The sequence below is a fragment of the Solea solea genome, chromosome 8 (assembly GCF_958295425.1).
Source record: "Solea solea chromosome 8, fSolSol10.1, whole genome shotgun sequence".
Classification (NCBI taxonomy): domain Eukaryota; kingdom Metazoa; phylum Chordata; class Actinopteri; order Pleuronectiformes; family Soleidae; genus Solea; species Solea solea.
In genome coordinates, this window is record NC_081141.1 from 17,417,793 (window position 1) to 17,434,965 (window position 17,173).

The 17,173-nt window shown below is 38.6% G+C and overlaps 1 protein-coding gene across 1 annotated transcript; it reads left to right on the forward strand.

Annotated features, from left to right (window-relative positions):
* The first annotated feature begins 1,995 nt into the window (after positions 1-1,995).
* Positions 1,996-16,190, forward strand: cbwd (COBW domain containing). The gene is made up of 15 exons (XM_058636374.1): positions 1,996-2,129; positions 2,979-3,065; positions 3,503-3,599; positions 3,803-3,894; positions 5,929-5,988; positions 6,929-6,966; positions 8,073-8,119; positions 8,984-9,070; positions 9,199-9,243; positions 9,864-9,920; positions 13,154-13,205; positions 14,815-14,883; positions 14,973-15,038; positions 15,171-15,297; positions 15,607-16,190. The coding sequence occupies exons 1-15, from the start codon at positions 2,015-2,017 to the stop codon at positions 15,678-15,680; spliced, it is 1,113 nt and encodes a 370-aa protein (XP_058492357.1). The 5' UTR covers positions 1,996-2,014; the 3' UTR covers positions 15,681-16,190.
* Positions 16,191-17,173: the final 983 nt, after the last annotated feature.

Below are 17,173 nucleotides of genomic sequence, written 5' to 3' on the forward strand. Positions count from 1 at the left end.
AAACCAGTTTCAGGTGAATGCAAATTAAAAGACTCACAGTGGCCTATGGGAATGGGATCAGTTCTCCCTAAAGTTGCTATTTCATCCATAGCCAAGATTAAGTCGTGCAATAGTGAAGGTGTGGAGACTGTTTACATAACAAAGACTGGACACATGCGGAAACAGCAAACAAGTTCACTTCACGTTCACTTCAAGTTCACTCTACAACAGAATACTTTTCAACAATTGCAACTTATACCTTTCACATTTGGTAACATGTTGACATGAAATGGATGCTCTGTCAAAAAACCCTGCTTCCTAACAGACAATCCCTTTTTAAATGTATAGTGTGTACTGTATTTTGTTAAGTGTAAAGTGTTATATTCTTTTCTAACCCTGAAGCAATTTTCTTTTTTTAAATTCTAGGTTTGTGTTTCCCCCATAGGGAAGGTTTATTTCTGTCCATTAAGTTGATTTTCACACAATAATATGTCCTCATTTTGAACATCACATCATTTGTCTGCATTTATGTTGGCATAAGAAGGCATACCTGGCTATTTGAGTTATTGTCATTTTTAAGTGAAAATGTACAGAGGCACTGCATTTATAAATTGGTTTCTGTCTCCCTCTTCTGGTAGCTTTTTGTAACCACCCCAAGTTCCGTCTGATAAACTAGGAGGAAAAATAAAACGTGTTTATTTTTCAATGTATTGCTGTGAAAATGCTCTATTTATTGGCCATTACCTCCGTGGCTAACGTTAAACTTATCTTTGGTCTATTTTCTTTTTGCACTTCAACTTACCCGGGATTTACTCGCGAGGTGAAGCGGAACCATCGTCGCTGCGTCCGGTTTTCAGCCGAGTCAGAGCAGTGTAGCACATTGTAAGTCACACCGGAAATCCACAGCAGTGTATGAGTGTTCAGGACAACATTGTTGGAGATAATAACTTAATCAGGTATTTATTTACAGTCTCTTTAAATCAAATGACGTCTGTTTGTTGTGGTGTCGAAGAGCAGGTTTTTGAGGTAAAGTCCACGTTGGCTGTTTAATTCACCTCATCTTAGTCACCGAGCATTAATACTGTGTTGCTGTTGATGTTGTTCTTCAACGTTCTCTTTATTGGTCAAGGAATTTATAACGACATTAACTGACCGGGCTGTAAAATAGGAGTTTTTTTTTATTATTCTTTATTGATAACAGTATGTGTTATAACTGTATAACCCATACAGTGCTTAACACACCACCCAAAGTAAGGTTTATGCCACACCTGCCCTATATCAACAGGTAATTATCAAACTCATTTTTCACGTTTCTGTAATGTTTCTGTAATGGTTAATACACCAGTATGTACAAAACTCTTTAACCGAAACGGTATTTATAATGATATTAAGATGTCAAGTTATTTACTTGCATTGTTGAACAGAAAAATGTGTTTTAGTGGTTGATTGTTATGCTCGATTAATTTCTGTCTTCTCTGAGAAGCCCAGTGATACTTAACAGACACTTACAGTATTGGATGACGAGAGAATATTCCAATAATACAGCATATAAAATGTACACAAGTTAAGAAAAAAATCCATTCCATAAATTAAAAATATAAATAACAAAAAAAGCCCAAAACAATGTGCAGTAATCCTTCATAAAAAGATTATGACAGAAATTCCGAAGTTTTTTCACTTTTCTTTTTTAAGTTAAGTAATATAAAATAAAATAAAAGGACTAAAGACTTTTATTTTTTAACCTTTAACTCCATTCTGCTTTTATTGTCATAATTGCTTGTTTGATGTTTTGATTGTACTTGTTTTTACTTCCCTTTTTTATTTTATTGTTACTCTCTGCTCATTTTGAGATCATTCTACGAGGTAAAGAGGTAAAACTGTAGTACTATCATTATTATTATTATTATTTTTATCTTCAAACACGTGCAGAAAGACAATGACGTTGGGAGAAACATTTGTCAGCCTACATTTACTTCTCTTAATGGATCTTTATAATGTGTCTGATGTGATCCTTTAGGAATACTGCACTTCTGTTATGGATGGCATGGTGATGGATGACGATGATGACTGCCCAGAACTGGTGTCCATTGATGCCCAGCCCGGTCCCACTGCAGAGCAGATACCTGTCACCATCATTACAGGATACCTTGGTGAGACACTATCTGTGTCCCTCACTCATTAATAGATTGTCAACTGAATTACAAAAAACAAAACAATGTTTGGTTAGTCATCATTTTTAGGAAAAGGTCCACAAATCCGGAATAGTCCATCTTCCATCAGAAATAAAAATTAGTTGATTTTTAACTCCAGATCAGTGGGTTATGTAAATTAGAGAATTGACAACAGGTTTGGATGTGAGTGTGAATGGTTATTCATATCTCTATGTCAGCCCTGTGATGCACTTGCAACCTGTCAAAGTTGTTGCCTGCCTTCAGCTCTGTGTCAGCTTTGATTGGTTCCAGCTCCCTCGTGACCCTTAATGGGGTAAGCAGTGAAAGATGAATGAATGAATATATTCTTAAACAAAGTCAAACTGTAAACACTGAGATCTTGATCTAATTTCTAATTGATTTCTAAGAATTCCATTATTTGTATTCTGTTACTTTTGGGTTGTTTGTCATATTCACTGTTTGTAGTCATCAGTGTATAATGCTGTGATCATCTTTGCCTTATTGATGATGTTTGCTGACATGTGTTTTTTGTTGGTCTCTCTGCTTGTTGCAGAGTTCTGGATTGTTTGTTGACATGTCTTTAAAAAAACCTTACCAGGGACAAGGTCTGCAATTTAGCTACGTCTAGACATTTAGTCTTTTACATTTTACTCAGAGGATGTTTGTATAAATCAATAAAATCTATTAAATAAAGCAGCATGTTCCCAGACCAGGGTGCTGTTGACCGTCATGATGATAGTGGGGAAATGTAATAATCGGTGCTACCACTAATGACCAGTCTGCTCAGACATTCCTCATAAATCCGGTGTTTTCTCTTTTTCTTTGTAGGTGCTGGAAAGACTACACTCCTGAACTACATTCTGACAGAACAACACAGCAAACGGATTGCTGTCATACTCAACGAATTTGGAGAGGGTAAACTCACTGTGTGTTCTTTTGAGAGCTTAAAACAGATATGTACAACTTTAGTAAAGCTCCTCTCAATACCATGAACATGTTGCCATGCTCACTGAGGTGTTTCAGATTATCACCACATGAGGGCAGCAGAGGACTCAGAGCAACTCGCCAGTGTTTCTTTTATCTTTCATCACAGTTTGCTATCTATTGTGCAGTGTACTTGTGTTTCTTACTCAGTGTTTTTTTTCACATATGTCACTTTTCTTAAAGTTTAGCTATATTTATTCTGCTGTTTTGCCAGTTTTTAGTTTTTCATTTTATTCTTTTAAAAGAAGCTCCCATTGCTATTGACGTTTGTGATTGTCCTGTTAATTTTTGTCCATATTTCTTGACAGCAATACAAAATATTTGGTAGAAGACTGCTCGATCTCTTTCAGTGACTAATTCTGTTGCAGGCAGCGCCCTGGAGAAGTCTCTTGCAGTGAGCCAGGCAGGAGAGCTGTACGAAGAGTGGCTGGAACTGAGAAATGGCTGCCTCTGCTGCTCTGTTAAGTATGAAAATTTACTGTCTCCTATTGTTCAGAGGATGCTTTTAAGTTGTTGCTTAACAGCTTTCTGACCTTACAACACGACACATTCTTGCTTTGTATTACGTTTTTGTTTCATGTCACAACAGAGAATTAAAGTTGATGTTTTATTAATGAGCTCCGTATTTTCCATTTTTAATCATTAGTCACTGTTTCTCAACTTTTCAGAGACAACGGTCTTAAGGCCATTGAGAACTTGATGGAGAAGAAAGGAAAGTTTGACTACATCCTGTTAGAAACTACAGGACTTGCTGATCCAGGTACACAACAACAAGTTAAAGGAAGAGCAGTTACTGCGATAGCTGATAATTATATTAATCGCAATACATCTCAAAATGTATACCTTGTGTTAAACCTCATGAACTCACCTAACTCACTTATGAGCCACATCTTCCTTTTAACTGTGAATGATGTTTTTATAGCAGAGGTAGAAAACACCTTAGGTACAAAATCTTCCTGCTAAAAAAACAAACCAGGATTAAAACCACATTGACTCCGAAAAAACAGCATAAAAAAGACCGAATAAAGATTTTCACACGCTTGCATCACAATGTCCCAGAACTCTTTGATCACTAATGGTCACACGTCAGCATTAAAGGCTGGTGGTGGGATGATCCATTCAGACATTTCTAAACAAATCACTGCATTCTTATGCATGTTTTTTAAAACTGTAGTACGTCATTTTAAAATCCAATCAAGTCTCTCCTACATTCAAACCACTGTAAAATTAGTTTGCACAATTCTGATTAACCCTATCAGCTCCACTCGACTCTCTCTGTGGTGTGTAGTGTAGCAGGGTTTCGATCTTGTGTCACCCAGATAAATTCCTTTGCAGAACACAGGAAGTGATTAGTTTTGTGTCAAATCCAGACGGAGGGAACAGCAGCATTGTGCAATAAAGCAAGATCACTGCAAACAGGTTGGACTGACTATGACTGGACACACAAAGACCAGTCCACAAAAAAGAAGTGAATTCTATGACCGAAAACCCCCCCAGCAATTTGATTGGATCAAAACAAATGTGAGAGTGATCTGTGTGTCCTGCCCCAGTGTTTTGGGAGTGACTGATCTGCACTACAGAGGATGTGATTATCTGGATGACTAAGAACCTTCAAAGACAATCCATTCTGCATTTTATGTTCAGTAAATTATAGACTGTCCCTGGCTATTGTCTGTTTTCTTACTCAGAACAACAAGCACAATTTTTAAAAATGACATATGGATCAGTTAATGCTTTCAATATGATATATGTCTTAATAAAACCCTTGCAGATTTCTTCACAAAAACAAAGGACCAAACTTGGAAGCATCTGATGAGCCTATTATCATCATTGCAGCCAAAAACACTAGCTTTCCATTCAGCTCAGGTTTAAATCAGGAAATAAATACGAGGCTATTAGAAGTTGAGGGCTGTAGCGATCAAGGTGTGCCGCTAAATGACAGCTGTCAGGATGTAGCGCCAAGGGCAGACGCACATGACTTGGCCTCACAGACAGAACCAACAGAGCATGCTCAGACTTGAGGCTGTCCTCGCGTCTCTGCCACGTCATTGGCTGAGACAGGCTCGTTATCAACCAGGACAGGTCTGTCATTGGCTCCGGCAGCGCTGTCAATCACGTAGGCTCCCAGGGGATTCTCAGTCCTTTCCATCTAGGAAGAGGTTGGATGGGTTTATGTGAACCGTGCCACTCAAAAACAGTGTTTTCATTAAGCAGCCATCAAATATTTACAGTGCTTTCTTTTTCTCGCTTTGCAGTCCAACAAAATGGCATTTTGTGAACACACTGTGGCTTGCATGGGAACACAGGGTCTTGTAATAACTGTGCTCACTGGCAAATGGAAACAAACAAAATGTACCAGCAGGAGATAAACAATTGAAAGCTTCTGATATTGGTTTGATCTGCTCCACAGATCCCGGGCCAGAGAAAAGAAAAAGTCATGCAGGGTTTCTGAAAGTGCTGACTCTAAACACAAATACATATGATTTTAATTCCTCTCAAAGAATATTAAAAACAACTGTGGTAATCATGGAATCATGCAATATTCTCTGGTTCCAGCTTTTCAAATGTTTGGATTTGCTATTTTCTGGTGTTTTCAGTTAGAAAATTTGGCACACTCTTATTTCTTTTTTACACTTTATGGACTAAATCATTAATGGATCGGTTGAAAAAAATCTGCAAACCAATCAGTTGTGAAAATTATTCATTAGTTGCAGTCGCTGTTTTCATGTGTCTGTGTGTATCGTCTGTACATCTGTCGTTGATATCAAACCTAACAATTCATGTCCTATGGTAGGAGCTGTGGCCTCCATGTTCTGGGTCGACGCAGAGCTCGGCAGTGACATCTATTTGGACGGTAGGATGTTTTAATGACACACGCCTCTTTGACTCTTTGATGCGGTGCCCGTTTGTCCGTCTGCTGCGTTAAATGAGAGTTGCTCGGATATCACTGCTCTGTTTCATGTAACTTAAAATGAACTAGACATTAGCTGCTTTTCAGACATGCAATAAACTCTGGAGATTGTTGCGGGATGTGTGTGTGAAAGCTAATATCTACACATGTCTTGCTCATATGAGAACCCAGCATCAAGAATCAAGAAATTGTCATTATGAGGATATAACAAGATTTTGCAGTAGGAACAACCCGCCGGAGAATCCACAGAGGGTGAATGGACACGTGTCCTACCTGAATCCTGAAGTCAGGTGTCACCTCCACACCTGGATCCTCTGGAGATTCTTCTGCTGTTGTGAACCTCTCTCACCCAAACAATGTCCTGCTGCGTTCCTCAAATGTGAATGTTCAGACCCAATTTTCTGGACATTACTTAAAGTTATGACAGATAAGAAAGCTTTTTATGTCAGAACTGAAAGTTGTAACATAGAATAATTACGGTGGTTTCGCAACTCGGAGGCTTTAACTCTTTCCATAAACCCGATAAACACAAGTATAATACTGTATGTCAACCGTAGATCTAGTAGAAACAGCATTTTAACTACAGTTCCAGTACAATTGATAAGACACACTTTTGCAACCTGACCAAAGGGTGCTTGACTTGTAGGGAGGACTCACTTTATTTATCTGTGTGTTTGCATGAACGGCATCTTTCTCCTCACACCAAACTCTCCGCTGTTCTCTTTGTTGTGACTGACTATTGGTCCATAAGTGTACTTCAAATACCTGAGACATTTGTATGTATACTGTATGTCGGACAGAACTTAACAGAGTGTGCACCAGTTGTGATACTTCTTTACATTTATCGAACCCCAGTAACTTATAAACATCCTTCATCCTCTAGGCATCGTCACCGTCATCGATGCCAAGTATGGACCACAGGTACGTGACGAGAGGCTTTTCATTTATTAAATTCTATATAGTGTCATTTGCTAAAGTAATATGTCAGATTTGATCTGACATAATCAGTTCAGTCATCTGTGGAACATTGTCGGGATTACAGTCCTGATTTTCTACGCGCTTTGAGTGATTTGTAAATGAAAAACAGCATTAAAATCAAACTTGCTGCAACTTCAAAATTACATTGTTGCGAAACTTTGCTCCGGAGCACCGGCATTAAAAAGTAAATGTTTATGACTCTAAACCCAAAATAGGCAGTTTAAGTTTGTGAGAGTGTCAGTTTCCCCACCAGCAAGTCACACCCTGCCCTCCCCGTGGTATTTAAAAAGAACCAGGATACGTGACACCTTGATAATGGGCTCAATGCCCAGTGAGGTGACACATTTCATAGCCTACTACGTGGTCCTTGAAGCAGAGAGAGAGAGACAAGATGGCAAAATTCCTGACCGAAAGAACGAGAGGATAACTCATTGTGAAGGAGTGACTGATATGAGAGATGTGAACTTTGTAATTGGACTGTCACATCCACTCACCTTCCTCTCTTTTAATCCGTCTCGTGAAATATCCATCTGTCTGAGGGGGGGTTTAACGGTACCAGAGCCTTTGGCCTCACAGCCTCTGAAAGGCCTTTGTTTCTCGACACAGGCTGAAATTGGTCAATCTCATATATTTTCCTTTTCATCTAATATATTTTTGTCATTCAGGCAGTGACAGGTTGATGTCAGATTGATACCCGGGGGTCACGATCCAGATTAACATCTCCTGCCTTTTCTTTTATTAGATATTAAACCGTTTTTGGACAATGCTGCGTCCCCAGTGACGGTGGGGATGCAAGGGATAATCTCCTGGGATTTCACGTGTTGAAAAAGTCGCTTAGTTCACAAAGAGGAAATCCAGGCATTTCATTTGTGTCACTTTATCTGTCGTGTTTTGTGTCACGCCTGCTCTCTGATATTGGACTTTTACATGAGTGTATTTAAAGTTTGAATTCTCTGTGGTCAGTGTGAGCCACATTGCACTTTGAAGTCTTTTGTATTTTCATTTGGTTGGTGCCTGTGTAAGTTGTGTGCTCTCTCTCTGCTCTGTAGCAACTAACCGAAGAAAAAGCAGACCAACTCATGAATGAAGCAGTCAGGTATGTTTAATTGAGCTTTGGAGGTAACTTTGGACCTGAATTCACAAAATATACAGATTAGAATGATTGTGAAATGAATAAATATGAAGCGAATATGTGCAAATAAGATGGTAAATATTTGACTGGTTTATTACTGACAACAAAGCAAGTAAAGGAATAATCAATATAAGAAATTGAGTTGATAACGTCCGACATTATAGTGCTATTGAAATCTAAAGAATCTGATCTGTAATGTACCCAATATCTACTGATGAGGGTTAACACCTTGTCTGTAACCGAGTGTCAACAACCTTCGAGGGACCTTAAATCTCCTTCCATGTATTAAATTTGACAGAGAAAAACTAGTTGTTTGCAGTTTTTTGTAAACTATCATGACTGGGTGTTTCATTGGAAAGAAAGCAAATATGTGCATATCCAAAAATATCAAAGTATTCCACAGAGACTAAACAAGAGTTTCAGTATCCACCAAACCTTCCTCCCATCTGCCTCTCTCTGTCCGTCTCTCTCTGTGTCTCTCTGTCCGTCTCTCTGTGTGTCTCTCTGTCCGTCTCTCTGTGTGTCCCTGCCAGCAGCTGTATGGTGTTGTTGTTGAACAAATACGCCGATGAAGAAAGACCGGTTGCATGACCCTCTGCATTCTTTGTCTTTGTTTGTGTTTTCACCTCTAAACTAAACAGTGCCCTGCTTTCATTTGAGTGTGGCACACACTGACCTCTGACCCTGTGGACACTTGGACACACACACAGAATGAATTAACAAACAATTTGACAGGGCTGTCACCTCTTGATTTTAGCTGGAGAAGTTTCTCTCTTCTCATTGTTCACTCACTAAATGGACACTGTGTTGTATTTAATGTACTTTCAGGCAGGTCGCTCTCGCCGACCTGACCGTTATCAACAAGACGGATCTTGTGAATGAGGAGGAACTAAATAAAGTCAGAGACACTGTCAGGTCAACAACTTAATCTTCTATACTGCTTATTTTCTGCCGTCTCCTACCTGTTACACTTATTTTTCAGTGCATTTTGGACAATTGTACTTTTTCCGTAGCATGTATTAACATTTTTCCTCTCTCTTCAGATCAATAAATGGTCTTGTCAAGATTCTAGAATGCCAGAGATCAAGGTAAGGGTTCTTTTCTGGAAAAAAAAAAGAACTGGATCGCTTTTGTGTGTGAAAAGCTTTTTGTTAATTTTTCCATGGCCAGGTCCCCCGCTTTGTTTCGTGTATGAACGCCACATGCTGCTCCGTCTTTGATCTTTTGCATCAAAGATGAAGCATTTGAGGCGTGACATTGCTCACACGTACACATACACAAACTGAGATGTCCTGAGTAAACACCAGACCTTCATCGGGGTGTCCAGTTACCCCTTGAGTCTTTGCTCTTTGACCTCGAGTCTTCAAGCCAGCGTGGTTGCACATGTGCCAGTCTGCGTCCGTGCAAGTATGTGTGCAAATGGCCCCTTTTGTTTTAGCACGTTGTGTGTCGGGTAGCATCTGACTAATCCATGCAGTGTGTATCAAAGTTCAGACCAGGGTGAGCAGATGAAAGACACCGTGCTGTGAGGGGTTAATCGGAAAAACATTCCCATTGCTTGAGTCATCTCACTCAGTTACCATTGATTTTATTTTTAGCAAATCTTCCAGAAAATGCTGGACTTTCTTACCTTATTTATTACCCGCTGTGGTGTGGTTGGATTAAAATGAAACTGGAAAAAAAAAATAAGCAGTAATCTTCTTCACAGGGTGGATCTCTCTGAAGTTCTGGATCTGCATGCCTTTGACACTAAGGATGGAGCAAAGTGAGTTGGTTTTGTTTTCAATTTAAGCCTCATGTTCACCAAATATATTCGTTTAGAAACGCAAAAAGAGCAAAAACAACACAATGTACTCTATTTTTAAACCCAAGATCACTTGGATGATGTGGTTTTAAATAAACCTGTCAGTGCTTTCTGACACTAGAAACTATGTAATACTGGCTACACATTCCCTGAGAAGTGCATTGTTAAAGGATGTCTCGGCAGAAATTTAATTGACTACATAAAAAAATCATTTGTTTTTCATAGCCTTAGAATAAGACTCAAAGGGCCGCTAAAATGCAGTTCCCAAAATCGTGTGGAACAAACCACAGGTGTTTTTAAGCAACCAAAAACAAAGAGTTGCTGAGATGACCAGCCTCACTGAATAATCAACACATTTCCCTGAGAAAAATATTAGAATAAACCATGTCAATGGTTTATTTCACTCACAGTAGCTTTGCTGCTCGATGTGATGTGGAAAAAAACCTGTTCTCTCTGTTTACATCCTCTCCTTCACCGACCGGCTCAGAAGCTTTGTCTGGATGACGGAGGTTCACAGTTATTTCAGAGTCAACGAAGAGCCTTTTAACCTACATATTTGGCCCCAAGTATCAAAAGTTGCGCGCAGAAAGTGCTCTTAATGTGATCGTCATCTTAATGTGACACAGACGAGCCCAGCCATCTTGCACTACCATCTTTGTGTCTAGAAATAAACCTGCATCATTCTTCTGCGTGTAAACTTTGCCATGTAATATGGTCATTAGTTTAAACTTGCCCCCTTTTTTAAATCGTCTGTTCTGTTCTTGTGTTTCTTCTACCTTGCAATTTGTTTGTGTCAGTCGTTTTTCAACTTTATACTGACGGTGTAGATTTTTATGCAACCTGACTAATTTCTGGGTAAAAGGGAACAGGACAGGAGTGGACTGGTCACACCTCTGATTACGGTCATCGTTCTATCTAAACTTTGACAGTGGACCTGCAATGTGCTTTGAATGCAGCCCCACAAATGAATAAAATGACACAAAATCTCAGGCTGTACCACTATATTATTACAGTACTGTTGCACTTTGCTTGTGCACAGACAAATTGACACTGTTTTTGAAAGTAAAGGTTCTTTTTCAGAATCTCTCATAATTTCAAGTAGGTGTTAACTAAAGGGAATTTGTGTCTGTGTTTTCGTGTAGAACAAACACTGTAACAAGAAAACAAAATGAAGATTGAAAGGCTTCATTATTAATAAAGATTAACACAGATTTATTCAAGAAGAGAAAAGCTGTTAATTTTTTAGAATATAACAATAATGACTCGGTTTATTAATGGTGCAAAAAATAACATGAAACTCTTCAGTTGTGAAACTGATACTTTTCTGCCTTTGAGTGACTTAATATATAATATAATCCCGTATAGGAAAACTGTAAAATAAAGTTGTCAGTTGTCTCTGGTTGACAGACAATTTATGGGTGAAACTTTTCACTGCTGTTAGAAGATTCCGTGAATGGCGACGTCACTCTGTCTGCTGACGATACTGAACATGACATTGTACAGTAGCTGTGATGTCCTATTTAAAAAGCTCCCAGTGAAAGATCAAGAGCTTATTTTGGCTGAATCAATGGCCTTTGTTGCTGTTCCGTCTGAACTGTGTATCCAGCAGTCTTTGATACTATTGCTCACCGTGTTTCTCTCTAATTAACAGAGTCTTTTATTGAGCGTCCCCCTGTTACACCACAGGGTGGTCATCATATTGTGTCCCCCCGTAGAATGTCATTCTCATGAATAGAGTCTGTGTTCCTCATGTGAATGAAATGGGCCGCGGTGTTAAAGCTCTCTTACATGCCCTCTGAGACCAGCTGCAGAGGATTAGAGCTGTGTGTGTCCACTGCCCTCTCTCGAGGACTCCCCCATGTCCCAACACACAGCTCCTTTCCCCGTTGCCTATCAGAGTCGGGGCCCCTCCTCCTTCTCGATCCCATGCTGGCTGTTTGAAGCGGCCCCCCCGCTGCTCTGCCTGTGTGGTACTAACAGCACACAGGGCTCAAACTGCTGGACACAACGTTTAGCCTCCTTGTGAGGTCTGATGCGGAGAACAAGGGCTGTGGTTTATTTGGGGGTGGTAGTGAGTGTTTTGTAGGATTTAATTGCCGTTTCTAAAGTTTTCACAAGTCCATTCAGAGTTGTGTCATTAAGCACTGATACGGAACACTTTGTGTTATACTGTGAGGAAACGCACAATGGAATAAATGGCGCGGCCCGAGATGGTTTAATCCGCTCTTGTTCTGCTGCAAAGACAAAAGACTTGGATAAAAAGCTCAAGTACATTTCTTTGTACTTATATCCAAAACAGTTCTTTCGAAAAAATAATTATGTTTAACCTTTATTGAGGCAGGGCAAAGCTCAAACAAGGCAGCTATAACGATGAGCTACAGTTAAGCATGTTAAGTAGCGATTAGAAAACATGTTACGATAATGAGGTCAAGCGGAAATATTATAATAAAATCGTTTAAAATCAAGGATTCTAAAGCATTTCTATAAATTATTTTAAAGATTTTATCCAAAAACAAATCCTTAGTTTCCCAAACTTGGTTTATGAGCCCATGACTTCTACTAGTGTAAGTAAATATTGCAATATTTCATGGAATGATACTGTATTGATTGTATGAAGTGCTTTATCAGTGTGGAAATATTCTTGTCAGTGGTTTTGTGCTGTATTCAAGCTTCAGTTTGCTCATATATGCATATTTGTCATGCATATAACACAGTTATTGTTATTAGGTACCATTACTGTAAAGTTCCACAGTTTTTCTTAAAATACACTATTTTAAGTCTGTTTAGTTTCTTGCCCATACACAACCCTCATGACGACTTGTGAAAATAATTGTGTGATTTACCATTTACCTCATTTATTTATGAATTCATCTGTTACAATCCATGATGATGCCATACAACAACCCCCAGAGCAAGAATAAAAAAGACATACAAAAAACTCATGGCGATTCATTAACATGACCAAATATAAACAGTCAAAAGAGCAAAGACGGACACTTAATAATGTCATTATTATTCACTGTAGTGCATAAAATTCAGTGTGCAGAGCCGACACAAACTTTTATAGCATTTTAAGCATTTATTTACTAAAAAAAATGTTTATACTACGTTTGATGATGGCGAACATTTCGTAACTGTCATTGTTTTGATTGTAAATGACTGTTGGGGTTTTAATGAACTTTCTCCTCTGAAAGTTTGGCAGAAAAGCTCCAGCTCGTGAAACCAACACAGCCTCACCTTGACAAGGTATTGTTTGTCTGCTCTGAACTGTTTCACACTCCTTCACTCCCTGTACTTAAATTTCCTTGTTTTGTTTGCTAATTTATTTCAACACATCATGTGCCTGGAGACTTGTGGGGGGGGGGGGGGGCGACACACTCCCCTGAGGCTAAAACGGTGCCTTGCATTTCCCCAGGCTGTAACACTTAAGTGAAAACTCCCTCCCTGCTTTGGTTTTTGTGTTGAGATCAATTTGAGTCTTTTGATGTTTTTTTGTTTTTTTTTACTTACACTACAAGATGCAGTCTGGGTTCATACACGGCAGCATGGACACAGCCACTCTAGACGTCTGTATACTCGGTGCACCATGTCGGCTAGACTGACCATAGTCTTGGCTGCATATTATGGCTCTCCTATTGTTTTGACTTGAATCCTGGTGTCATAAAATGTAGCATACAGTTTCTGGTTCTACAAGAAAAGCAATTTTTACCCTCAGAACAAAAAAAACACAATTTTACAAGTTAATTTTTGTTTTCTAAGATCTATATATAATTGCAGGACTTGTCTCATAGCATGTGTCTTGCTGTTTTCTTGTAGCGTTAGAGCAATTGACTGCTTGTGGCAATTTGTTTGTGTTTTATAACCATGAACTTTTATCACAGGATGAGGAGAAATGAGGGCTGTTTGCGTGGGCAAATAATGCCATTGTTGTCTGTTTTCTCCGGGTTCCCTTTCCCGCATGAAGCTCAACATCCCTCCGAATCCCCCCTCCTCCTCCTTCCCCATGTTGCTCTTTTCATGTAAATGAGAGTGCTGTTTTTCTGTTGTTATACCAAATGACAAGGAAGTGTGTAATCTTAACACTTCAACACAAAACCCCCAAATATCTGCAAAGTGCTCTTTTAATGCTGTAAGGAAGCGTTGAGAGGTGTGTGTGAGTGTATGTGTGAGAGAGAGGGAGTGTGTGTGTGTGTGTTTCGACACAGTCATCAGCCGGGGCGTAAAAAACAAATCTTTTGGTGTAATGTTCATAATGACTTTGCTAAATTTCAGAAATATTTGTTAAAATGGAATTAACTGTGACTTAGTCAGTGTAAACCAGTATTACACTGAACACAAATTAAGTCAAATAACGTAAGTATACTTTGAGTTTCATGCCATTTTATATATAACATGCATTTCTAAGACAAAACTAACACCACCAATAGAATTAAAAATAATAATATTATACAATGTAACCGGTGAATATGATGTACTTTTTACATTTGGTGCTTAAATATTATTCTCAGCTCAACTCAAATTTATTTATAGAAAAAAAAAAACAATATAAAAAATAGAAACATAAAACATTTAAAAACGGTACAGAGCATAGTAAAAAACAACAACACATAAAAGCAAAACAAACTAACAAAAACTATAAGAGTCCAGCTTAACCTGTGGAGTAATAGTAGTTTTGTTTAGTTTAGCTTTGTACTGAAGTGCCCATATTTATTTATTAACTTAATACTTTTTTCATTGTGGCTTTGCTACTTGTACTTGCAAGTGTTAATTTTTACTACTAAATTATTTATATATATATATTTTCAGTTTCCTGGCTATAAATTCAAAAACATTTCTGTCTGCTTTTTATCCTCAGAGTATTTTAACGGTGACGCTTGAAGCGGTCGGAGACGTCTCCGAGGCCGCCGTAAACGTCTTCATCCAGGTACCGTCACACTCCGCATCATTCACTCGCATCCCCGCTGCCTTCAGTGCTTTTGAAAAGGAAAAACCTCCATCTGCCTCTGTTTTCAGGAACTCCTATGGGAGAAGATGTTCAAAAACAAAGAAGGGCAACCCATGACCGTCATCCGGTTAAAAGTACAATAGAGCACAGTAGTCATGCCAGTGTCAGCAGTGATCAATAACAGGCATCTGAATTAAGCAGTGGCAAATACTGTACTGAGTGTGGGTTAAAGTGTCACTTGTGACTCGTGACTTGTGTGTTTTCAGGGCATAGTGTCACTTGCTGGAAACGCCCACCAAGTGATGCTGCAGGGGGTCCACGAGCTCTACGAGCTGAATGAAACTCCACAGCTTTGGGAGGAGAACCCGCGGATCAACCGCCTGGTCTTCATAGGTGAAGACTCGCACGCATCACACACACACATTTATCTTGATGTTATTCTTTAACACCGCTGTTAAGATTGCCAGTACAATGAGTTTCAATGTATGGGTGAAAATGGGCGGGCTTCTGTGACGGTTTTTAGGTGGAAAATGTGCGCGTAAATAACATATATTTACAACTTGGCAGTATCCTCTGATTTTTGCATGAATGCCTAAGAGTGACATGAAAATACAAAGAGAGATTTTTATCCACAGGTTTAGATTTTGTCTGTGTGTTTACATAGCCATGCTGTGATAATGCTCACTCCGCTCTGATTCACAGGGAGGAACCTGGACAAGGATGTTCTGCAGGAGCAGTTCAGATCAACCCTGGTGCAGGATGCAGACAGAAATTAGCTTTAAGATCGCGTTTCCTCTTCACATCAAAAACTGCTAAGCCTGGAGCAGAAACTGTGGCTTTGCCCAATCTGCAAACCTGGGACTGTTTCAGGTGTTAATTCCTTTCCCTCATGAAGACGAGGTATGTCCCAGGATGGCTGAGGTTACTGTAGAGATGGAGATCCATCACAACCAGCTCTGAAAGCTATAGTAAGAGTGTTCATGTTGCTGTAGTCCCCAAACTGAATGCTGAGTGATGTTTCACACCCTAAAACCTAGAATAAAAAACCCCGTAACAAACTAAAATGAGTGTACGTACAAGAGACACCACAAGAATCTTGAAATTGAATCACGAAGCTGCTATTTAATGAAGACTGCTTTCGGCGAAATCAGCTATTTCTGAAGGTTGGGAGCACAAATAGTGTTGTAAGTTGCAAAGCGATGAAACTGTACTTTATACATGAAGCAGCTATGATTATGTATGTGGCTTTTAAATTATTCTAAATAAAGTTGGGGGGTTTTCTGAAAGTGTTATTCTGTAATTGTCCCCAAACATAATCAAAAATTGAATTTTTATATGTATATATATATATATATATACACACACACACACATATATATATATATATATATATATATATATATATAAAAACACCCAATGTGAATTTGTGTAAATTTGGTAAAATCAATGTGATACCCAGCAAAGTGTGAACACCTTGTGTGAAAGCATTAACATCTTAACTTTCATTGTTATTAAACGCATACAAAGAGTCTTTTAACATTTGCATCTGCATTAAGTGAACATGTGATAATTAGAATAGTTTACAATTGCTACTGAATAACGATTTACCACAATTATAGCTAACTAGTAATAATAATTTAGTGTGTGCCATGCAAACCTGTGTGAGTCCTCGTTCTTTTCAGTGAAATAGGTATTAGGTATTTACTGGTTTGATAAAGTCTGAAACTAGTTCCCAGTAATGTTTTTTGTATAATTTATCTGTCCCATGAGTCAGGATTATTTATTCACATCAGTGGCTCAGTTTCACTTGGATTACCAATAACAATGTCTATATATTATCTACTACAGTGGAGCCAGTGGATATATGATGCTGATTATTTTTTGGCCAATATGTTTAGCCATATTTCCCCCCATCTGATAAAATATAGCAAAAAGGATAGTACTTAAATAAGCTTGTATCAAACACTTATGGTCTATCTACTTTGCATTATACGTCTGCAATGGCCTTTTATGTGTTAATGTGTAAACTAAATATTAAATACTAATATAACAAAAGGTTTCAAATCAGTTTATATCGATTATTATTACAATAAAATAACAATGAACCAACTACTTTATGGACAAGAAACATTTCAGAAATGTGAGGCACGCATTGTGTGTTTCGTCTCGATGTGTGTTTGCACAGTGCATAAACATAGTGGACTAAAGTTACATTGTGTGGGGATTTATACTGTCATGGAATTATTGCTCAGCTCTATTAAATACACTA